Source organism: Pseudopodoces humilis, chromosome 5 (genome assembly GCF_049639895.1).
Source record: "Pseudopodoces humilis isolate 2021_Gansu_Grassland_sample_001 chromosome 5, ASM4963989v1, whole genome shotgun sequence".
NCBI lineage: Eukaryota > Metazoa > Chordata > Aves > Passeriformes > Paridae > Pseudopodoces > Pseudopodoces humilis.
This window is the reverse complement of record NC_142204.1, coordinates 18682389-18708244: the sequence shown is the minus strand read 5'-3', so window position 1 is coordinate 18708244 and position 25856 is coordinate 18682389. Positions and strand designations below refer to the sequence as shown.

General features: G+C 39.7%; 1 protein-coding gene across 1 annotated transcript in view; it reads right to left on the bottom strand.

The window, feature by feature from the left end:
* The window catches only part of TBXAS1 (thromboxane A synthase 1), a 229152-nt gene that overhangs the window by 70853 nt on the left and 132443 nt on the right, over window positions 1-25856 (bottom strand). Inside the window, exons 7-9 of the mRNA XM_014256837.2 lie at window positions 21418-21506; window positions 18770-18918; window positions 16688-16818 (exon numbers count right to left, since the gene is read on the bottom strand). Of these exons, the coding sequence (XP_014112312.2) occupies window positions 16688-16818; window positions 18770-18918; window positions 21418-21506 (369 nt within the window). The remainder of the gene's footprint in view (window positions 1-16687; window positions 16819-18769; window positions 18919-21417; window positions 21507-25856) is intronic.

Genomic DNA, 25856 nt, shown 5'->3' with positions numbered 1-25856 from the left:
CTCAAACTTGTGTGTCTGAAGGTTGAGGACATGATGCTCTCACAGGTGATGCTCAGCTCTGGAAGGACCTGGACTCTGTTGGACTGCAGGGTATGGCCATTGCTCAAGAGTGGCTGGGAGACTTTTCAGTCTGGCAGATAAAACCCTTTTGTTTGCATTTGTTAATATCAGCAGAGGAAAACACTGCAATGGTTTTATAATGAATGGGCCAAGTGTCTGAGGGCAGGCAAGTCTTACAAAGCAATATAACTTGCATTTAAAGAATGACTAAATTTAAAGCAAAAAAGAAAAGTTCACTGGGTGCTGATTTGGAAAGTAGAGTAGCCATTTGCCAGTCTGATCTGATTTTAATGCTTATAATAAAACCCCAAACTGAGAACATTTTGTACAACTTTGGACTTGATATTTTCTTATATTATCATCACTAATTTTGTATGGAAGTTTTTGACAGTAGTCCACATCTATAAAAGAACTCTGTGAGCATTCAATAACACTGCATTTGATGTCAGAAGCCACAGCAATGCCTTTGCTTGCTACTTGAAAGAAACGTGTCAATACAATAATGTTGCAAAAAAGCGAAATGAAAGCTGCCCCCAGGAGGGGCAGGCTCTTCAGCAAATAGATGAAGGCACCTGACAACAGAAAGGGTTAAACATGGCAACAAAACATATCTTCTCCATGTGATCAATGCTCTTCTAAAAAAATAAAAATAAATCCCAGAGTAAGCCTGAATTAGACTATGATATGGATTTTATTGGCTGAGTTTGCCACTAAACCTGCAAAGTGGCCAATATGTTTTACTGGTTAAAGCACTGCCCTTCCACAAGAGCTGAGATGCTTTAAGCTGTGCTCCCTTTCTTGCCTGTAAAGCACAGTTATAGCTGGTGCAGCTTCTCCATGAGGAAAACCAGTACAACAGACATCAAATCTTATAAAACACCGTGAAGGGAAGCTAATGATGATCTCAGAAAACCATTTAAGTCCTAGGATAAAAACAGATTTACACAGACTCAAAGAGTTTAAGGCAAAAGCATCATCATAGAGCAGAAGGAGCCCTGGAAGGAACTCAGCAAGTTATCTGCTTCATCCCCTTGCCACAAGGCAGCATCAGCCAAACCAGCACTGACAGCTGTTTGTCTAACCTGTTCTTAAAAACCCAGCAAACCCTGACTTCCCACAGCATCCCCAGGCAGTCCACCCCAGCACTGGACCTTTTCCGTCACTGCAGAGGTTTCCCCTTCTGCAGTGAGCCACCACAGATGTTATAAATCATTAGATTTCGCCACCTACATCCATAATGTGTACATATATATTTTAAATGTATCCTCAATAAAGCATCCTGATAGCATAAAAAAATCAAAATGCTAAAAAATACAAAATTACTTTCAGAGTAGTGCCTCCATTCACAAGGGAGAAGAGTCCACATGTACTGGTGGTTTCTTTGTCAAAAATTTTGCACCTTTCTGACCTTCAAAATGCAAAGTTAAAGTAAAATCATTAGCAGCATAGAGAGGGATTCAGCCTAAATCAATCTGAAAATAAAGCTAAAGGGAATTCTTAAAACCAAGATTTTGTTAGTGACCCATCTCCCCTCAGTTTATACTGCTGCAAGTGGCACTAGAGGGCTCAGGTCTTGAAAGACAGCAGCCTCCTTCTTCAATTTGAATTTCAGATCTAACTGTTAGTGAGCAAAGAGAAAGAACAGATCTGGTTGTAGTTGATACAATCTTAATACAGGTGGTGACAACTCTTTCAGGAGCAGACTGGTTTTAAGATACTAGCCAAAAGCCAGACTTGGCTGAAGTGATATGAAGGATATAGAGATACCACAGTTATGGGTGGGGAAAAAACAAGACAACACCCCTATTTGGTTGTTTCATTAACAGTGTGGGTCCACAAAGAAACCCACAGCTTGCTTTGAGAGCTGGAAACCCTCCCTTGTAGCTGTTCAGTGTAAAATCAAGGGATTGTCTGCAGCCAGGTCTATTTACACCTCCAATAGCCATTGTCTCTGCTTTGGGGAGTTTCCCCCTAGTACCAGGTTCAGGTATCTAAGACAAGCACTAAGTTTTTCACTATTAAATTCTGTCTAATGGCAAGGAAGCATCATGAGTTTGTGGCAGCTGCTTGGCAGCTCTGCCACACTGGGTTGGCAGTGTCAGCCCCCATCACAGCACAACAGCATAACCAGCACAGATCCCTCCATCGCACGCACACTTGGGAAGGATCAGAATGCAGTCCAAAATTCAGCGGGTGGAGAGTCCCATCCAGCTTTCCCAGCCTCTGCATTGTGGTGAGCAAGAGACATTGGCAGCAAATATCAGCAGACAGCAACCTCCTCGTTCTGTATTTGCAAATCATTTAGGATAACACCTCTCTGATAATGACTCCTGCCATTACTGCAGTGCAACCAATAAATACTGGATTTGTGTGTGTGGTAGCTGAGCTTCTCCTGCCCCACACGTGTTTTGCTGCTCGAAGGGGGAGGAGTGACATTATCAGAACACACAGTGTGGGAAGACAAGAAAAGAAATAACTGAGTGATGGGGGGCAAGAATCACTTAGGCCAGGCCTTGCTATTCATGGCAGCATGAGGAGCAGGCACCCATCCCCAAACCAGCAGCAAGCTGTCCACCCTACTTCACACTGCATGCATGCATCCTCTCCCAAAGCTTGTCTGGCCTCCCACTAAACCATCTGACACTCTTCCCCTTTGCTATTTGAATGAGGAAGGGAGGATGCAGGAAGGGAATGTTTTAGGCTAAGTGTCTGACACCCAGAAGCTTGACCCTCTACTGACTCAAATTGCTGACTAAAGGCTGCTGTTGCAGGCAGCCCTCTGTCCCTTTCTACTTGCCACAAAATACAATTTCATTTGCTTAAATTTAATTCCTGATTAATAATGATTTCTTGTTTTAGCAGCTGTCTGACATTCAAGAAAATGCACAGGAATCTCATTATTTCTTTCTTACTCTTTGTTCTTCCTGCCCCATATGCTCCTTTTATCATTCTTGCAAAGCCCCACCACTCACTTTGAAGAGCCATCAGAACACTTTGGGGCCATGCAGGGAATTTACTGCTCACATCCTGCCATCCCTCATCTCTACCCAGGGCTTGCTCAAGATCCTTTCTATCTGCATCACACAATATATAGATTGAATTTGAGGGAAGGAACACCTCATTATTTGGTTTTGTGATGCTCTTTAGTAATTTCAGGCAACCAAAAGAATTTTTTCTTTTAACTAAGTTGATCATGGTTTTGTGACTGACATAAATGGCATGAACTACTAAAAAAAAAATAAAAAATAAAGTACAGTCCAGGTTATTTATATTCTGTATTAGCAATATGGGAGAAAAAATTGTCTTTATCACTTCTTCAAGCAACTGCTCTCCACTGATGGCAGGCAATCCTACTGCCAGCTTATCCATTCATGATCACACCTGTACCCTACATTAGGATTTACCCCGGATTTTCAGCTATATTAAACAGGCTTTTACCTAAAGTACATAATCACATCTATATCTGACTCTCATGACTTGTGTGCATGAAGGGGTACAGGTTTCTAACACAGTGGGTGAAAGCACTGGGAAGGAAAGGATTATTTTCAGCTAACCAGTGACCAATAACAAACTGTGTTATCCTCCACAGTTCATGGATGCTCGGTTCAGTTATGGGTTTTATCCAATAGATGGCTCCTCAGTAGCAGGAAGGATTCTCCCCTGCTCTCCTTTCCTTCACAGAGTTTCAATATGACTTTCTAATATTTACACAGCTATTATCTTGCAAATATAGGCATTTTGTGCACACTGATAAACACACAGAAGAAGCACGTGTGCGTGAATTAAAGAACAAAAGAAAAATTAGGTGACATTTTATATTACTGCCTGCCACTTTGTCCTCTCCCTGCACAGGGATGCATGAAAAATTACAGCCTGGAATGATTTCTAAAGTCAAACTAAAAAAATAAAAAAAAAATAAAAAATACAACTATAGAAACATTAACAGCACGCCAAATACAAGCTGTCTTTCTCCCCAAAAATATGAGAATATCTCCCACATCTTACATATCCCTGACTGAGCAATACTTAAGGAACTTACAGGCATCATTACTAGTCTGTCAACAAAAGATTTTTCACAAGAAAAAAATAAAATCCTGTGTGTAATTATCGATATAATGACCCAGAAGAGTTCTGTGTAATTTGCAGGGTGCAAGTTAACATCATCATGAGTAATGTTAACATTTCTGAGACAGTGAAAGTGAATACATTTTTGTTGTTTTACAGAAAAACATAATTAGAATAACAACCCCCAAGATATTAAGAAAAATCATGTTTTTCCCGTATAGGTAGTTGTGACTTCTCTGAATTAGAAGAGAAGTTTCCAGCCATTTCTGTCCTGAGATCTATCCTGCATCTCAGTCAGATCTTGCAAGATCCTGTTAAAACCTGGCAGTAACCCAACTTTGGGATTATGACCCTCTGGTCCAATGATCCAACCACATGATCAACAGAAAACAGAACACCCACAATAAATAATAAATAACAAATTGCACAGAAGTCAGACCATTGCTGTTTAAATTCCCATGATTTAACACTTCAATGGAACACAAGTATAGGCCCCTATGTCTGCTGTTAGCATCTAAAATAGTATCACTCCTAATAATAACCTTTATCCTTGAAATATTAAGCTGCCTTGAAAAGTGGGGGGAAAATACTATTTTACTACAAATACACATATAAATATGTAACATCATAACATTAGCACAATTACAGCCAAAATAACCATCAAGAAAAAAATAACTGTTTCATCCCTGTCCAAAGCTGAGCACAATCACTGGTCTCATTTCAGCATTCCAAAAGGACTTGCCTAATTCCATGCCTCAAATCAGCTCTTCACTGGCTCAAACCTGGAAAATTCAAACCAACTAGCCCCTTGCTTGCTCCAAAATAAGCTCAACAGCAGCATGCTTGATCGTGAGGCTGTGACACTGTTGCTGTCCTTTAGCCCTGACACCCCAAGCAGCCCTCTATCCTTGATGTGTGTAATGCAGAGAAACAGCATGTGTAAAGGTAGCCTTATCATCTGGTGATCCCTCTTTGACTCTTTGCATGCTCAAAGACATTGCTCTTAAACTGCCTGGAGCAGATTTAAACCCTGGCCAGTCCGAATCATGCTGAAACACCAAAGCTCCATCTTTCCACTTGTCTCTCTCCCCCAGGACACTGCAGCAGCAGAACTCACCCAGCCCCAAAGCCAAGCCTGCAGACTTTCACCCGCCTTCTCTCTCTTTAAGGGACAAATATACAGGCATGCCAAAAAATCAGAGTTCACAACTGGAATACTGACAATCATTTTCACCGTGGAGCAGTTTAAAAGAGGTAGCAGTGATATTCATTAAGCTGTTAATAATGGATTGTGGCACAAAGCAATTTATCAAGTTTCCACTGTAATTAAAATCACTGAATATTCGGGCACTTGCAATGCACCTAGCTCTCCCTGCTTCTGAAGCTTTACATTTTAATGTGAATTATAGCTCCCTCTCCCCAGAGAGCTACTAAAAAGCCCATTTTAATTGGTATGTTTTTAATTGAGATTACATTATTAAAAAGTGTAAATTTCTGTTGAGGAGAGAAAGGAGGTGCTCAGCTCCCCTTTAGTCTCTGTCTCCCTTAGATATAGCTTGCTTATCCCAGCGGGAGGGAAAAATGAAGGGTAGATGCTGTGAAGGAAGAGGAGAAAGCCCTGAACACTCACAGGCAGTGAAGCCAGGACAAGGCAGCACTGACTGCCACAGACACAGGATTTTCTAGGTGGATTTTAAGGAAGGAAAGGAATCTCCATCACCGTTCAGGCTGCTCTTAACAAAAGGCAGGCGGAAAACACCACGCAGGGATTCCTGCCTCGTAGCCAGCTGACATTGAGGGCACATTTCAGCAAGCCTCTCCTCGAGGTTACCAGTGACAGACAATCTGTCGCTTTCCATAATAAGTAACTCTAATATTAAATTCTCCTCAAAATCCAGGTACGGTCATGAGCGGATGGGATGTAGCAAAAGCCTCTGGCTCTGCTGGCTCCAGAAGGCTGGGGGGAGGTGGGAGCAGGCAGGGAGAGGCAGTCCCTAGGGCTGTCTGGACACGGTGGCAAGAAGAGAATTGTCCCAGCAAAAAAAAAGCTGATTGCCTTTGTGCACAGAGATGGTCAGAACGACTCGTCACCACAAAAGAAAAGCAACTTCATGCACTTGGCATCCTAATGCTGGCCACTTAAACAGTTCTCCTGCTGGCAAGATGGACTGACAGTGCCTCTTAGGAGTATGAATCTGCTAAGGTAAGTAGACAGGAGAGAAAAGGGAGAAATATCAAAGGAGTACAAAGTAGATGGCAACAGCTGAGACAGATCAAGGAAAAAACCTCTAGAGATCAAAACACACCAAAAGATGGACAAGATGGTTGAACAAGAATGAAATATCATGGAACAGCTTTTTCATAACTGCTTCAGTAAAGGTCATACTGTATTGCAAAAAGAAGGCAGTGCATGGGGCTGCGAGAGGTCAAACAGAGGCAAACAGAGAAACAGAGAGACTAAGAGACAAATTCAAAGATCACCTACTAATACTACAATGCTGCAAACCCCCTATCTAGTTCTGGAGGTGACTCAGGAAGGAAGAATGGTGAACCAACAGCATATAAAAGAAAGAAAAAAAAGGATGAAATGTGAAAGACAAAACTGAAATTTTTAAAACCTACAGAGCAAGGGAAAGCTCTGTTAACTGCAATTAGGTCAGTAAATCTGTGATTTTTTCTAAATTAAGAATTTAGATGCTATGCTCTAGTTACATGTGTCAGAGGAAAGCCTCCTTGTAGTGGGAAAGTACCCAAACATGCTATTGCTCTGAACAGCAAGGTAAAATTAATATATGAAATTCCTAGTCCCAGTCAACAGACCCCTTGCAGATTGAGATCAAGAGTAAATAAAAACAAAAAAATGACTGTGTAAACAAAGATTAGATCTTATGTCCCACCCTGGCATTAAAGACCACTAGTCTGCTGTGCAGAAAGTTAATTTCCAGATTATTTAATTTAATGCAAGATTCCTTTTGATTGCTGGTTTGAAGACCCCACACCCGGATCACAGATGAAGCAGGAAAAGGAAGGACTTTCAGAGAACTCAAGTAGAGTCTTCTGAGAAACTTGTGGGAGCACACTGTAAAGGTAACATAAAGAAGAGATTAAGTAAGAGAGACAAATAACATAAGAAAGGGAATGTGCACAACCTCAGGGTAACAATTTTCCCTATCAGCTGAAGGGGTGAATACTGAGAGCATACCATGAAGGAAAACAAATGACAGGAAGCAGGAAAAGATAGGCTGGGCAAGATTTGCTTTATGCCAACAGAATCACAAAGGAAAACTGTGCTTCCAAGCCTATAGGAAAGATGACCCTGAAAGACAGATTTAACACTACTTAGACTGGCTGTTTTGCAGAGATGAAAACATGCAGCAGAAGGGCCAGATTACTTACTGACTTGGCATGTACCAACAGATATATGACCACATCAGATTCTACTCCGAGTGCTATAAAAGAAAGGCAGCTGGATGCACTTTACTCCCTTCCAAAAAACAGAGAACTTTCTTTGAGCCCTGTACACAACAAAGTCTCATTAGGTATGTGAAATTTTTGTGGCTTCAGCACCCAGGAGCATTTCCCCAAATATATACAGTGACCCACCAGGTTGTGACAGCCATGATTCAATTATTTTCTCTGATAAGTGTATCGGGAAAGTTACCAACCAAGGGGACAAACTTTATGTCTAAGGTCATGAAAGAGCAGCACTGAGTACTAGGTATAAAAAGTATTAAAGCCAATGCCACATCCTCCTCAAACAGATGGCCTTTCAGAAAGATTTAATCAGACACTGAAATGCATGCTGCGAATACTCATTACTAGCACAGGATCAGGCTGGGACAAGTGGCCAGCACTGACGTTATTGCCTACAGGGAATTACCACAGGCATAAACAGGATTTGCAGTGTTTGAACCTCACTGTGGATAGCAAGCACAGGGTCCCTTCTTGATCATAAAGGAGGGTAAAGCAAAAAATTCATGATGAGGTAGACCAGGTCTACACTGCAGAGGAGAAGCAAGAGACCTAGGCCCTTATAAGGAGCAACCACCTAATTTCTTTTGCTTTCTTATCCTCTGGTTTTTTGCCTGTGCTGGTCACACCACCACAAAACTCAGTGACAAAGGCCAGTTTTCTCTGGATCCTACCTTCAAAGCACAGTGAGGTCTTGCTCACCTTATTTTAGTGGACACATAAAATAGAGCTGTGACCGCTCCATGCCCTTCAGTATCAAGAAGAAGAAAAACAGGATATAGCCACAACAACCCGCACCCAGAAAAAAAAAAAAAAAAAAGAGGACTTTTCATTTATCCTTCAGTGATGGGGGTGGCTTCTTTGAAAAAGGCAGGTTTGCTTTTCAATTCTTTCCTCTTCAGTTTTTCAGGGAAACTTTACTGCAAACATTCTTTGGAAGCGTTCTTAAGCTACCTTTTGACCAGGATTTTCAATAAACAATATTTTAAGAGAATGATTTTAACATGCAAACACAGTTTTTAAAAGTCACTAAAATCCTTGACATTACCAACAACTGAGCATGTGAATTTATTTCTTTTTACTCAAGATGAAAAAGTCTTTTTTCAGTGCTAAAGATCCCACCCTTCTTAAATAAAAGATGTTTCTCATATGCTGTAGATTGGCAAAGCCAAATGTCCATCTTCACTTCCCACACTGGCTGGTGAAAACAGGAGGAAAATACACACAAAACTTATTGACAGAAACATTTAAGTCCTTCCTCCTTTCACCTCTGAAGGCATCCTTGTTGGCTTACTGACTTCCTGTGGATTAATGCTGCTACAGGGAGCATCTGAACCTCCCCTGGTCTGCCCAGAAAGGGCCAAACTTGCAATTGTTTTGAAGGCACTCTGAAGGAGCTCCACCACATACCTATTAGAAAGTAAAGTTAACTTTTTCTGCATTGATACTCATATTTTCCTGGTACTATCCACAAGATGATTCTTGGCAACCGTGGATATGCAAAGACTTAACCAGATTAATCACCATGAACACCCTGGTGCTTCAATTTAATTTCTGTCCATTAGCACAGGTCTATGTTCTTGCAAACTGAAGCATGGTCATTGCCTGTACTTGGCACTGTTGAGGCTGCACCTTGAGTGCTGTGTTCAGTTTTGGGCCCCTCACTACAGGAAAGACATTGAGGTGCTGGAACATGCCCAGAGAAGGGCAGTGGAGCTGGGGAAGGGTCTGGAGCACCAGTCTGATGAGGAGCAGCTGAAGGAGCTGGGGTTATTTAGCCTAGAGAAAACGAGGCTCAGAGGGAACCTTATCACTCTCTACAATCACCTGAAAGGAGGTTGGCGTTAGGTAGGGGTTGGTCTTTTGTTCACTAGTAATACAACAAGAGGAAATGGCATCAAGTTGTGCCAAAGGAGGACTTTGAATATTAGTAAAAATCTCTTTGCTAAAAGGGTGGTCAGCTGTTGGACTATGCTGCCCAGGGAAGGGGTTCAATTACTAATCCTGGAAGTATGTAAAAAGTCATGTAGATGTGGCACTTGGTAGACATGGTTTAGTGGTGGACATGACAGTGCTGGGTTAATGGGTTGGATTTAATGAACTTAAAGGCCTGTTATAATCTGAATGATTCTGCGTGAGCAGTGCTCCAAGAAGTCATGGAGATGGCTCATGTGCATGATGGCACTTTGAATCTCAGAGTGTAGCTGAGGTGGGATGTGTGAAATATCAGACAGGGACATCACTCCTGACACCTCCTGAAGTGGAGATTCACTGCAGTGGTTGAGAAAGACCAAAATGGAGTGGAGAGAGATGAAGGCATCAGAGAAAGAATCACAGATGTCAAGGTTATATTGTTAGGGTTGGTGCAGGGTTTGCTGCAGTGGGGCAGACAATATATACCTGACACCTATACCTTGTCCAGAGTCCATGAAGCACCCTAAGCCATAACCAAGGAGACAGTAAAATGGTGCATTAGAGCAAAGGGTGAGCAATAGCAGGCAGACCTGCTTGTGCTTGCTGGCAGCAGGTAGCCAAGCAGGTATTTGCTAACTTCTTGTGGCTCACAAATTTTCTGAGCTGTAGAACTGGGACTGATGCAGCAGTAATGCAAAACTCTTCCTGCACATCTTGGGGAAGCAAGAAAGCCACCACTCTTGTTACTTATTCTGTCCTTGATCTCTTTTGAGCAGAGAGACTGCAGAGCTGCATTTCATGATGAAAAAACCTCAGCCAAAAACTTCAGCCCAGGCCTGAAGCCCAAAGATCATATTCGGTAAGCCTGCAGTTCCTCCTTGGAAAGATAATAACAGGGTGATCAAGAAATTTCAACAGGTGCCCAAAAGTAATAGGGACCTCAAGTTCATTTCCATTCAAAGTTTTGTGGTTTTATTATATTTAAATACCCACTTCAGAAACGCTGAGAGAGTTATAAAACTCATTACATCTTTAAAAAAAATAAAATTAAAAAAAAAAAATAAATTTTCTTCAAATATGGGAAGGAAGGCAATTTAAACAGCAAGCAAATGGCTTGACTTTTAAAAGAAGGCGAATAAATAAAATTCCTTTTAATGTAATGCTACTCATTTTTTTTCCTCAGAATCACTGCATGATGCCCTAGCACAGACACCAGATTTAATGTTCAAAAGATTTTTTAAGGTTTTTTTATTCTAGAGCACTCATACCCTTCTGCTAAAAGCAGCAGAAATAGAGATTTGAGAACTGTGTTCACATTTAGCCCAAAATTTCCTCTATATCTTTAAAACACAAATTTACCTTTCTGGAAAGTCCACACTTCCACCTGACAAAGGCAGTGGATAATGGGATGATCGAACTGTGAGAACAGCCCAGAAGAAGAGAATCACAGCATCCTTCCAACAGAATTAGAAAAACAAAAGGACCAGACTGCTCCTTGGTTTTGCTGACTTTATTAATCAATAGAAATAGATTATTTAATATTGCCATATAGTGTGTATCCTTAAATGGACACCACCTGCTTCCTAACACAAATGAATTTTGCTTGGTTTTCTATAAGGGCAAGAATACTGCACACTATTAGAAGGTGTCTAATTCTCTCATCTGCTGTTTCTGTAGAAAAATATTTACTTTTAAACATCTGTATTGCATTTACACAGTTCAAACACACACACAGCTCCTGGAATGTACATAGTATTTAGCAAATTTTTAACTAACTTTTCTTTGTAATTGTATAGTTTTCCCATGACAAGGAAAGGATCAGACTTTTTCAGGAGGATTACCTCTGCTCAACTCATTTCAAGCAGCTCTTGAATAAAATAGTTCATTAGTTCATGAAAAGGAAAGACTCCAGGGAACTAATGGGGAAGGAAGAGAAAAGAACAGTGTCACAGTAATTAGGTTTTCAGATTGTCGCTTATCCTCCAGAATGCAGGTACACACACACACGTCCCCCTTCCCTATATGGGAGATCATTGCATGTTTTCTCCTGGGAATCAGTGTTCCAGAGATTAAAAATCTAACCTAACCATAATTTCCCAGAAACATACTAAAAGATACCTCTTCTTTATAACACGTTTCAGTTGTTAGCCCACAGAGCAAGAGAAGTCCACTCCCCTTTGCAAGTATTTAAATACTTTACTTTCAGAGTTATTGAAAATTAAGTTTTCTGACCCTTTTAGGCTCCCATGGCTGATGTTGAAAAACCAAAGGACTTCCACTCTCTAGGAATCTCTCATGCCTGCCTAGGTGTATGGGCAGCCTGGGAAAAGCAGACATTGCCTGTAGCTACTGGTGATCAGGGAAAAGATTGGCTAGGAATGAGGATGGAAAGCAGGGAAAACTGGAGGAGGTTGCAGTTGTTGACCATAGGACAACCTCTTTTGATCTACACCTGGCACAGCAGACTACAGAGCATCCCAGAGCCACACCAATTAAGAAGAGGCCAAATCATCACCAGGACTGACACCAGTGTGCAGCTTCTGTGTGGCTTTACACCACGGGGCTCAAAGGGAAGCATGGCTCCCAGAAGCACAGCCTCCACACTTCTCCTGTTCCTTCTGTCTGCTCTGCATCTGCATTAAAAGCACTCAAGTAGTCCCTAAGACTCCAGCCAGACTGACTGAACAGCAAATGCCAGTGAATGGTTCTGGTGATACTTGCCTGTGCTTTGTCACCCTCTCATTCCAAATTGGCTTGAGAACATAAAGAAGCAGCTGATGGTCATAAGAAACAAAATCAGATCACTACTGGCCTGGCATGGATTATGTGACCTTGAATTATGCATTCACAGCAGACAGTATGACTGGAAAAAACAGGAAATATCAGACGAGTGTGTTGAAGCCTCTATGAATTCTCCACTTCTCCTTGTTAAAGGATGTGTATTTTCATTAGTGGATTTTCTCACAGATCTGTTGTGATTTTCAAAAAATAATGTTTTGCAATAGCCTTAAATTGTTACATTACTGGTGTTGTTTTTACTATGGATTACAGATGAAACTCTGGACCTTCATCTGCTGACAGGGAGCTTAGTTTCAACCCACAATTTTAGAAAGGAGTCTCAGTTTTGAGGACTATGAAAGACTCCTTCATCTAGACATCATAATTTAAAAGAAACGCGTAGGTTAAGAACTGAGCTATGACAGGATATAAAAATAGCTCTAACACAAAAACAATTTGCATATCAGATTATTAAATGTAAATCTATCAAAGTATCATTTATTGACATAAACAAATAGCCTATCTGCCCTGTCTTTGGAAACGTTTCGCCTGAGGGAAAAATTTAAACCTGGGCAGATAATCAGGGTAAGGTATTTGAACATTTAAATCTTGCTGGATTCTTTAAAGTAGGTGTTAAGTGGTGCATTAAATTTGTGCTGTTTCTTCTGAGCAGAGTAAATTTGCTCTTCTGTAAATAGTGGGAAAAGCCTTTTGCAATAATTTGAATCCATGAATAAATGTAATGTATTAAAATTTCTAAAGTACAAGCATTAAATGTTTTTGTACATAAGCCAAATGAGTGGAATATCCAGGACTAAAATTATTTGAGTGACCACAGAATGATAATATATAATTAAAATTACATCTGCACCACTAACTGATGGGATGAGACAAAGTGACATCACAGATCTCATATAACTGCAAGCATGTTATTAGATCTAAACCTGGCTGTAAAATTACTATCTACCCAAGGGATTATCTTTAGGCATTCAGAAGCATTGTTTCATTTACTGATAGAACAGGGATGATAACAGGCTGACTTTGCTTGTCACACTGTTTTTTGGCCTTTCTTTATTCTTTGTTCACATTAGCTGTAGATGAGAGGAAGACAAGCTTTAGCTGAATCACTGTCGTGGAGCTTTTCATTGTTTTACAATTTGTTCCAAAGGCTTTTTTTATCCTCCTTACCCCCTCCCCTCAAGAAAAGAATCCCAAAGCATTTTTAATGGTGATAAAATCAATGGGGAGTAAAAGATGCACATAATGTAACATCTAGGAATGTGGCAAACTAAGGAATACCCATTGGCCTAATGCACCTCAGGGAGACCATAAAACTTTGCTTATAGCTCTCATTATTAGCACAAAGAACCAGTGTCTGCTAGTTATATCTTGGCCTTATTAAAATTCAGTGCCAAAACTCCAACTGGTTTCAGTGGGTACATTTCATCATTTGAGACCTAGGACAGAGGACAATTCCCCTTCACATGCAGGGCTATCTGGGGCACCTAATCTCTACAGATTTAATTTCTGCATTAAAGTGAAAAAAGCTGCATTTTGTTCTGTTTCACACACCATTTTTATGTCTCTGGCAAATATTAGTTGCCTATATTTGTAACAAGACTCATGTGCCACCAACCTAAAACACTCAAAATTCTAAAAGCATTATAACAAGACAGGCAGTGACAAGAGAAAAAAGAAAGCTCCAAACTTTCCAGTCACTTTTGAACAATAATGATCCTGAACTGCAAAGGGGACCTAATTTGCCTGTAAAAATCTGTCCCTAAGTGTCTAAAGCCTAGCACTTGAAATAGTTCCTATATGCCAGTTTTGCAAACTAAGCAAAAGTCCATGAGCAGACAGGTCCCCAGGCAGTCATGGAGCTGTGCATACACTGCTGAGGCAAACACGGACCTTGCACTTCCTTCCACATTGTCCTGGTGTTGGGCAGCTACTGCCATGTGTTATCTCTTACAGCACCTCCCAATATCCCTCCCAACAGAACCTTAAGCCTCTGGTCCATCAACCACTCTAACCTGCAAACAGGCTGCATCATGCAGATTTCTGCATCCTGATCTTCTCGCTACAATCTTGCCTTTTTCTGTGTTTTCCCTTGTTCAAGGGAGTGACCGGCTCTAGCACAGTGGAAGGATTGATCCCCTCAGTGCTACAGCCACAGAAACAACTGCATTTCATTAATAATGGTTAATACAGCAACCATTTTTTAATCCACATTAGGTTGTTTCATTGTCCCTTTTATCCTTCCATAATTCATCCATAGAATAGACTTTCCATGCAGACCCCTTTGGCATGAATCTGATTTAAAGCTGTCCACACCTACAGCCACATCTGTATGCCATTAGAAGTTCATGCTGGACCTATGCAGGAGAAATGAGGTACCTGCAAGCAGTTTATACACATCATCACTGCCAGAAAATATTCCTGCAGCACTCAGCCTGGGCCAGGAACCACGTTTATGAACCATGACTTGTTTGTGGCCAGTCAGTGGTGCTTACCATCTTTTGGGTGAAAAGAAAAACAAAGACTGATGAAGGTGGGCTGAAGGAACAACAAGCAGCATGTGATAAACTGCAACAAATGTAGAAGTGAGATATCGCTGCAGAAAGTCAAAGAGCAGCAGTATGTGTGAATATAAATGTTACTTTTAAATGTGTCCTGGAAGTAATGTAGGGTAAACCAAAATCTATTTTACCCTGAAAAGTGGCTTCCATGGGGTGAAGCTGTGAGAATAAGTTGGGAGAATCCATTCTCACCTTTGCTGTTACAATATTAACGGCTTCCTTCATGTGGATGTTGTGTTTCATGCTAATTGCTATGCAAAAATTTGTCTCAGTTACCTAAAAATGGAATTCTCACCAATATTCTTTGTTTCTCACTGCACATCCATATTCCTTCACGAAAAAAAAAAGGAATGAAACTTCACGCAATAAAAGGAAATAAAGTGAAATGAAAAAAAAAATAAAATCAAAAAATATGAAAATAAATGAAAGAAAACTTAAAGAAATTAAATTAAATGAAATCTCAAGATTTCATTTCTTTTCATGAAATGAATTTTCATGAAATGAATTTTCATTTCATGAAGGGAAATAAAATGAAAAATCAAATAATAAAATTAAATGAAACATCATGGAATAAAGGGAAATTAAATTTTAAAAACATTAAAATAAATTAAATGAAACAAAGAAATTAAATGAAATCTTGGGATTTCATGAATGAATGAAAATTATATTGAAAAGTTAAGAAATGAAATGAAATTAAATGAAATGAAGTTAAATTAAAAGAAATTAAAAGAAATTAAAGGAAATATAGGAAAATGGAATTAGATGAAATCTCATGATTTCATGTCCTTTCAGAAAATGACTTTTCATTTCGTGAAAAGAAATGACATGCCAAATCAAAGAATGAAATGAAATGAAATGAAATTAAAAAATGAAATTATATGAAACATAACAAAATGAAATTAAATGAAATCTTGGGATTTCGTATCATGAGAGGAATGAAATGACAAGGAATGAAATGAAATGAAATAAAACTCAGTGGAAAGAAAGGATAAGAAAGGAAGAATAAAATGAAATTTAATGAAATCTTGGGATTTAATTTCCTTTCATGCTTGCTTTTTTGGACAAAGGAAGAACTTTTGTATCATAGACCCAAAGCACAGGCCTACGTTCCAAATGCTTCATATACCAAAAATAGAGAGACTTTCATAAAAATTTATGTGCCTTCACAGACTTCATAAAACAAGAGTGATTAGAAACAAACACAAAAAACCTCCTCAGAGTTCCTTATGTCGAAAAAAAGAGGTAACAAATGATTTGCTAACAATGGGTAGCCATTTGTTTGCACACTTCAGGTGGTATTTACTACCTTTCCATTTATCCATCTCAGCATCAGGTGACTGCTCTAACCAGACATTCAGGTTCTTCCCGTGCTCCAAAGCAGCAGGAACTGTCACAGGACTCTGTGAAAACCTGCCCCAGCTCTCAGGCAGAGACTGGGTTGAAGCACTCAATGGGGACTTCTTTTTCTCTGGTCCTTGAAGAAAAGTAGTGTAGACATGCCACACGACTTTCGGGTGAGAAGAAATTCCACAGTCTTGAGTCCTTTCTTCTGGTTCTAGAAACCAGCCTAAGAAGTCAACCCAGATGTAACCTTTTCACATCCTTGCTTGAAGAGAAATACTAATATAAGCAATATTGAAATTGAAGTATTAACAATTCTGCCTGATGGTACATGAAGCTAAAAATTAATCAAATCATCATTAAAATACTTTGAATGTTCAAAGAGATTCAGTTTGTTTTTCAAACAGAGGCTTATGCCACTTCTAGTTTTTTCTCAAAACATTTGCTTATCCATATATTTATCACAGAAATAGTCTTACCTCAGCTGCATCTTGCTGGTGTCTGTAGACAATTGCATTTTTTACGGTTTGGATAAAAAATCCATTCAGTTCCTTTTGTTTCTTGTTGGGAAAAATGCGTAGCAATGGGATCATTATGAATGGGAAAGACACTGTAAGAGATTTTAAGGAAGAAAACATTGAATCAGACTGAGAGGGCATATAATAGTCCCCCTCACTCTTCCTTAATATTATAAAACTTATCAAGAGGGATGTGTTCCTTATATGAAAACTGATTTTTCCTCTCCCTTTAGCAACCTGTGGGGGTGGAAGAAAAAGAGGATTGCCTTTTAGAGATGTCCTGCTATCCAGGACTCTCCAGACAGATGCCTTCCAATCTTGTTTCCACAATGCCTCAGGAGTTTGTTTCAGATTTTTGGTGTCACAAAGCCACAACAAAAAAGGGGAGCACTATTTCCCCTGCCTGATCAGATAATTACATAGGGAAGGTGGAGGATCTTGAACTGGCCTAGCAGCTTGAAATTGGGTAGTTTTTTCATTCCTGTTTACAGCTCTCCAGTATTAGAGATCTATATGAAGGATGGGGCTCTTTAGCAGGGCCTTTTGCAGTAGGACAAAGACTATGGGGTTTAAACAAAAAGAGGGCAAAATCAGATTAGATACAAGGCAGAAGTTCTTTACAATGAAGCTTGCAAAACAGGGGCACTGGTTGCCCAGGGAGGTGGTGGATGCCCCATCCCCAGGAACATCCAAGATCAGGATGGACAGGGCTCTGAGCAAACTGACCTAGTTGAAGACATCTCTGCTTCTTTCAGAGGATTGGACTAGATGACTTTTTAAAGTCTCTTCCAATGCAGAGTATTATATGAATCTATTTATTTTGCTTCTCTAAACAAGCCACAGACTCAGGAAGTCGGATATTATCACAAGGATTGTCTCCAGTCCTGACTTTATAGTCACAACCTAGAATTCTGAGTGAAGTCTTACATCCTAATAAACTTCTCTTTAACTTATGAACAACTTACGATTAACAAATCAATCGTTGGAAATAACCTGTCCTGCCAACAGGGCAACTGCATTGTGGAAATTCTCACCACATTAATGAATGAGCAGAAAGAGGTGAACCAAGGAATCCAAGTCCAAACACTACAGAAACTTTCTTTAATGAAGGACACACTCTTAGATGTATAGGTGCACATTTCTGTCCCTTAAGAAATTGGTTACAAATCACATTTTGCAATCAGGTTAAACATGAACCCCAGGGCAATTTGGATACACAATTCCAGAAGGAAACAGTTGATGCACTGCAAGTACAGGTGCAATCTGTAATGCCAGCAGGATCAGATGGGCACAGGAAACTTTGCCACTGTGACACCTGACACTACTGCGTGCAGGTCTAGATAACAAGACGATAAAACCTCAAAAGCCTTGATTATGCCATGGCTTCCTCAGCTGTGATTCTTACTGCCCTTGAATTATCAAGATCATCACCACCATGAAGCCTTAGCTTTCATGCCCTAGAACAACATGGCCATATACCCTACTCTTGCATTGCCTATCTATTAATCTAAAATAAATGCATTCTCTTCATGACACTTGTGATCTTTATCCTTTGAACCATCAACCAGGCTGTGGACACTGTTCAAAAAAAGAATTGGGAGTACTTACACAATCTGTTTATACTCTTCCACCTCTTTTCTTTAGTGGGTTGTTAACGGATGGGATTTCAGTCTCTACTAAGCAAACCAAGTGCACAAAAACTTTACACTTAGGTCCCAAAGGGCAATTACTCTGTTTTAGTAAGAAGTGTATTATATAAGTATTGTAGAAACCGCAGGACCCAGAAACTTTCCTGTCAGATGAACCAGGAGCATTGTTCCTGGACTCTCAGTTTCTGGAGTAAGTCTCATTAATGGTGACAAGACCTGTAGAGCATATGGTAGAAACCTCAAGGGTAGAAGTGGCCTGTAAGTTGCATTCTGAATCCCTCTGAAACAATATCAGTCATAATACTTTCTGTTCTGGCTTCAGCATATTTTGCAATTTGAGAATGACTTTTATGAAATTACCACAAGAAAGTAGACAAATGTAGACTATACTCACGGATTAGAATGAGAAGAGGCTTAAACAGAGACATTTCAAAGAATGTTCTGCAATTCTTAACAAAGGGGTCATCAGGATTTTTCTGAGAATCCACCTCAGTACCAAAGGCTACACTACCAACAACATCCAAGGTAAAGCAGTTGTAACACCTGCATTTAATTGAAAAATGATAAATCATTATCTACAAATCACATAACCATTAATATCTTGCTTCTACAAACATCATAAAACATTCATTTTTGCCACCAAGTTTCCTTTTGCTTTTAGACTTGAGCTGTGCCAACAAGAGATGTTTCCATTATTCTGACAAATGCTGATGCTTGCTAATGATAACTTTCTCCACATCTACAAAGTGAACTTATTTTCATACTGCTCAGTAGTTCCACTAACATTTTATTAAAAACAATTTAATTTGTTATGACCCAGAAATCAAATGTAACACATCAGAGATGAATAAGCATTTTCTTAGCATTCATCCTAACAAATGAGATCATTCCTTTCTCATTTTTAACTGCAAAAACCACACCTACTTCCAGTCCAGTCAAAGCTCTTAATCTTAAATCTTTATCTTAAAGGTCTTTAAGGATTTCCTTCTTCTTCATACCTCCTTTGTAGTGTAACTCTGGACAAAACCAAGAGAAACTGACACCATGCGAAATCTGTATCTCTGCAGAGGAGCAGATGGTGCTTTGAGAACACCAAATGATCTGTGGGCCATGATCTAGAAACTTCAGAACTTACTAAATGGCTCCCTGTATATCTGACCATCTACCCAGCTTTCTTACCATCTTTATTTTCCTAATGGGCTTTAGCAGCTGTATTAAGATTTGAGATAAGTGGACTGCGAATGTAAAATATCCTTGGAATTCTGATCTATGATGAAGTAAGCAATACCTGTACTTCCATGATCCTTACAAAAGGCTAATATCAATCTCTGGTGGTTTAATCTGAGTGAGCATGTATGAAGAGAAGAACAGGAGTCAGGCCCATTATATCCTGTATGTATTATGTGAATCAGTATTTCTAAACTATGATCTTTGTGATCTTTCATTCTGATCACACCAGAGAAGATTTATAAGATAACAACAATGCAAAACCAAGTAAGTTTTTTTGGTCTTCAACTCATTCAAACACACACACATTCACAAAAAGCATCATTAGAAGTTAAAATGTTAAAAGAGGGGGCATTGCTATAAAGCAATAATTTCAGAAGGATTCAATCATCTACCTCTCCAAGGTACTGAAAAAAAACCAACCTTAAAAACCGAATTTTGACTTGTTGGCAAAACACAAAACATCTAAAGACAACTAAGGTCACAGGAGGTTACAGATATATCCAAAAAAACCAGCTCCCAAGGCAATTCTGTAAAACTGCAGTAGAATGAGAATCACATTTATAAACACATCAAACCTGCAGAAATGGTAGTATGGTAAAACAACTGGAAGATCATGTTCCGAGATGATCAACATCATTCAATTATTCTTTCAAAGGGTCTTTTCCAAAGTGTCTCTTGAGAGGTGAAACCCTATAATGGATCAATAGCTACAAGACCAGTCAAAGACAAAGGGCGAATGGAAAGAAGGGAAAAGACTGGAAGGACTGAAAAGGTCAGTTTTCATCCCAGCAGTAGGCTAGTATAATGTATCTTGAGGTTTCATAGCATCTCTTCAGCTGTTTAATAAAGAGATCTCTGCGCGCACACACACACACGCACACACAAACTTGCAAGTGCCCGTGTTAACATGCACATGTACATGTGCACATGTTCTGGAAAAAAAAAGATGAATAAATTGTGGCTAAATATCCATTTCTTCTGATGAAACAATATTATCTGTGCTGCTTCAGTTTGGTAAAAATCATGAAGATCTTCAGAGGGCACTGACCAACCCAGCAAATTAAGTGTAAGCAAAGTGAAGCAAAAATAGTGCCTGTTTGAAAGAATGCATTTGAACTACTACCCAGGATCTTAGAGGAAATGCATCTACTCAGAGAATGGAGCAGATGTTCAGAACAGCATTGTGAACAGTTCAGTGAAGACCTCTGATGAAAGAGCAACAGAAAAGATAATAGGATATTAAATGCATAACAAATGAGAAAAAGTACAATATGGAAAATATTAAAATGTCATTTTATAAATCAATGGTGCATTTTCATTTAGAGTACTGATCCTGTTGTTTCACAAAAACCTAGCATGCTATGAGAGAGGGTTATGAAGAAAGTGGTAAGAATGATTAAGTGCAGGAAGAAACCTCATATGAAAAAAAGCAAAAGAGTGATGGACTAGATATATTTGATACTAGATCAATTCTTATGTTTGTACATTATTGGCAGCCTGTAGAGAACAGACTGGACAGAGATGGCTGCAGCCTTCCTTTGTTCTTCCAGCTGTTAAAACTTCATTAAATAACTGCCAGAAATACATTAGATGCTTTACCAAAATTACTTTTCAAGTATGCAATGGCTGTCCCCAGGAAGAAAAGGCTTTTATCAGACACACTCTCTATTAAACTATGATCTCCACTTTTTAAAGTGAGGGAGGTAAAAAAATCTTTTATACAGTAAGTGTGAATTTAGAATAACTGCTGCTATTGACTTTTTTCTTTTTTTTTTAATAAACTGCTACTAATTTTTGGCATGTTGAACATACCTCTGGATATCAAAAGCTTTGCCAGAATCTGCGTAGACCTTCAAGTTACACAGCAGGATGTCACAGGCCTGATTTATCAGTGGTGTCATCTAGAAATGAACATATTGAATTTTGAAAAAAAACATTAAAATGTTAAGAAAAAGAACAACAAACAAAAATAATGATTTTAAATTATTTTTATCTGATAAATGGGATAGAGATCTCAGGTTCCTCTGCAGGTGTTGTTAGTTACTTATGCACAGGTAAGGTGAAATGTTGGCACTTTCTGCTCGAAATAAACCTACACCTTACAGGGATGCCCTTCTCCATCTCTGGGCCTAAATACAAGGGGCTGTGTCACCTACCTGACCAATGGTTCTTGCCCCAGTACATACACAGAGTGCTATCAGGCAAAAACGTCCCACTCTCTGTTTAATCACTCCCTATTCCAAACAAGAATTTATCACGATCTCTATTTGGACTACATCACATTTAGGTTACATATGCTCCAGGGCAGAAGGAATAATGTTTTCCCAAGTCCTGTAAAGGCATTGGCATCAGTTCTATCCTGCTGTCTCTCAGTTTGAGGGGCTTAACTAGAAAACGACCCTGGATACCACTACAAGCTGCTGAGGGCAAACTGCTATTGGTACAGGAAGAAAGGCTTTTCTGAAGTGCTGATGCCATTAAATGGATATTTATGTGAATTTATTCATCTTTCTAGTCACTGACACTTGCTGGTCAGGTAGATTTAACCACGGCTTGGCTGTAGCCAACAGTGCAATAGTCTCTTCTTAAGGCTTCATGGAAACCTTAGCACAGGCAAACATCAAGGCCTTATTAAGGTCTCACTTTCTGTCTCTCTAGCTTCCTACATATGAGGAATCAGACACTTTCCTGATTGCACCAAATGGGGGGACAGAGGAAGGAGGACAATCCAGCCATGAACCAAAAGGAATTATATCCTATAGCTCTTTCCATATAGACTACCAAGAGCAGCCTACAACTTAATACCAGAGTCTTGCCTCAACAACTATGCTAAGCATCAGCAACATACACACAGAAACTTGCCTTTCCTTCCTGAACTACCTCCTTCAGCACACAGATGTCAACAAACATGAGAACATACTTATCCTGCTCCTCTGACATTCTTGTTACCAAAAAAGACTTACTGCAGCCTCGCAGCACACTCTGAGAGCTATGCAGCCTGCCCAGCCAAGTCCATTTTGCTTGGCACTTCTACCTCTGTGAAACTGGCATAACACTTTGTGCACAGGCACACTGCCATCTTAACACATGGGCAAGGCTATACACAGTCAAAAGGCCAACGCGGGAGCATCCAATATGTTTTCTGAAGGCACACGTCTGACTCAAGAATGTGTCTAGCTGCTCTCGAGGTCCCGTGCCTATGTGAGAGAAATTGCACAGCAAAGCCAGGTCGATTTGGGCTTTGCCACAGTCTCACAAGACAACTCCGGTGCCAGATTAGTATTTGGTAAAAGTAGCTGTTACACTTTTGGGAGGTGCACACACTGCAGTATGTGGCAGTCTTCTTCCCCTTTTGGCTTTCCAAAGAAGGTCCCCTGCAGCAAGCTTTTTCTCAAATGGTTCAACCAAATTAATACATTTCTGTTCAACAGATTGAACCAAGGTGAAATACTTCAAAATCTCTAGGTCCAGGCCCCCCCAGTGAATTGAACCAGCCAAGGAGAGCAAAATGAAAATCCGTTTTTTTAACAGGTATGATGTTTCTGAAACAGATGGTGATCATTTCAGATTTTCCCTTTATTGCCTTATTTTCTCTTTTATTCTCCATCACATCACCAGATCTGTAACCAGCCAGCTGGTTGCTATCACTTTTCAACAGCTGGCAGAGATGTCAGGGGCATGTATATCTGGCCAGGGCATCCCACAGCACCTCTGCACTTTGCACATTCCACCAGCCTTTAAAAATACTGTTGCAATTCATTCCTAGCCATAAGGTATTTTTATTAGTAAATCTAACCAGGAAAACAGGAAGGGGGCACATGGATTTGATTTTCTGTTAGCATGATAATAACAGCCACATTAATAAGACAATTATTTGTATATGAAAGCTACAGGGGATATCTGCTCCAAAATCCTAGGTTAGGTTTGGGTTTTTTATTCCCCTGGGGGGACATAAATTAGTCCAAGATTGCAAACTAAAAAGACCATAGACTGAAACATTCTCAAGTCTCGTATCTTTGTCTGATTATCAAGAAAAATAAAGTAGTGTCAGGGGAGGTGAACTATACCAAGTGTAGAAACTGGCACAGAAACAGACACATTGATCTACACTGCCTTGGATATCAGTGACTTCCCATACATTCTGATTTGCCAGTCAGAACATAAAACCTGCATAACCTGCCTGAGATTCAGTTCTTGGTGGGTAAATAAGCCCCAGCTGCTTTGTGTTCAGATTGGCTGAGAGTACAGGATGAAGAAAGATCTAAACAATATGTTCCCTGTAAATATTTGATCTGACAGTTATCTAATAGCAAGAGTAGCCCAGAGTCCAAATTTCTTTCTTTTTGCCAAGGAAGAGCATTTGGGGTTAGGGTTTTCGTGATGCCAGGGGCTTTGCTGTATGAATCCTGCCAATATGCTATTTGGCACATAACAACAATTAGCTTCTGATTCTCCGTATGCACAGAGCATGTGGATCTTTGCACTATTCAAAGGCATCAGAGTCACATTCCTCTAGTTAGATGTGGCCCTCAGTATTCACCAGTATTATTATTCCCCTTATTATTAGCATCCAAACTAGGAACTAGAAGGTTGGATCATATTCACTGTAGGCAGATACACTGGAGACTTTACTGCTCACAGACGGCAAGCAGGAGTAGTATTTGGCCTCCTGTCCCACCAGTGTTATGAAATGTAAAGGAAGGAGAAGGAGAAAACAGGCAAGAATTACTTTTCTTCCAGAATTCAAGTCCCTGAACAAAACCAGGAAAAGAGCAGAGTGTCAGAAAGATGTTTTATGAGATGATTTGTTTCAACTGAGAGTGAAGTCCTGCTATTCCTGGGCACAACTTAGCCAAAATGAGCAACTCAACAAGATACTGGCCTGTGGCTCAAGTTTATGCACATTTCACATATCAGCTTTTACATTAGTGATTTGCATTGCCTTAGGTGAGCACACTTGCTTTGTCCAGCAGCAACAGCAGTTTCCAGAGACACTCCCAAAATGCCTTTGACCAATGTGCACAGACTAACAGCAAATCAAGGAAACTTTAATGGTTGGACTGCCAGATCTTATGTCCTAGTGGGACATGAATGATCTACATGCCTGAGAGTGACACTAGAGGATTGTTTTTTGCACTGTTCTGCCATGTTATTACCAGGTCTGCTTTATTTCTCCCTTTGTTTGAAAGAAATGCCTCAACAGAAACTCCACTTCACAGGTTTTTTAGGACAATGCTACATTAAGCTGTGCTCTCCTTTAATTTTTGTGTTCTGTTTTGTTTAAATGGTTTGTTAATGGAGGAAAGGATCCCTGGCATACTGATAGGAGATGACAAGACTACTGCAGCACCATCAGAATAAATAAAAATCAATAGGTTTTCTGCTGGTGTTGGCTGTAAAAGAGAGTAAAGCTATTTATCAAGTCTGACAAGGAGTCCAGAACTGCAGGATCATCATAGGCACCACAGCAAAAAGAAGAGGAACAAAATAAGAAATACTAAATAGAGAATCAAGGTTGGTACAGCAAGATCACTAACATGTCAGCTTGTTTCAATATGTAACAGCTGAGGAGAGCATGACAGGAACACTGGGAAATGCTTCTGTTACTTAGAGCCTCTAGGTATTATAATTCACCAGTTCCTCATGAATTACATCTTGGATCAACTTTCAGTGATTGGTCTTGCTCCCACTTAACAGAAGAAAGTTGTTTCATGTGCAGAGAATTTAAGTAGATTCTGTCAGATCACACACAGACAGTCAATGGCAGAGCTGGAAGTGACATTTCTTGGGTTTCCTGCCTCCTATCTCTCATTTTTCATTCCTAGTGCTCCCACAGCAATGGCACTATGAGGTTCAGTCAGAGGTCTTACTGGAAAGAGCTTATTATTAGATCTGCTACCAACTCCAGTGGCATCTCACATGGGATGCTTCCCAATCTTACTGCAGGATCAAGCTTATGAGTCTATTGCTTTATGCTATATTCATCACCACTACAGTACTTGCATTCAATGTTATCCAGAGCCAAACCTTCCTTCAGCTGGAATGGACTCCCTTAGTAATCTTTACATGCTTGTTAGAAAAAGAAAATTAAAAAGGGAGAACACCCAAGACACAGAAATCCATAAAAACAAAGTGAAACAGTGCACAGCTTTTAAAGACAAATTGAGAAAAGAGAAAGCTGGAGAACATGTCAGAAACTCTTGAAAAAATGTTAGAAAAACAACTCTCTGCAGACACACAGAAATCACTCT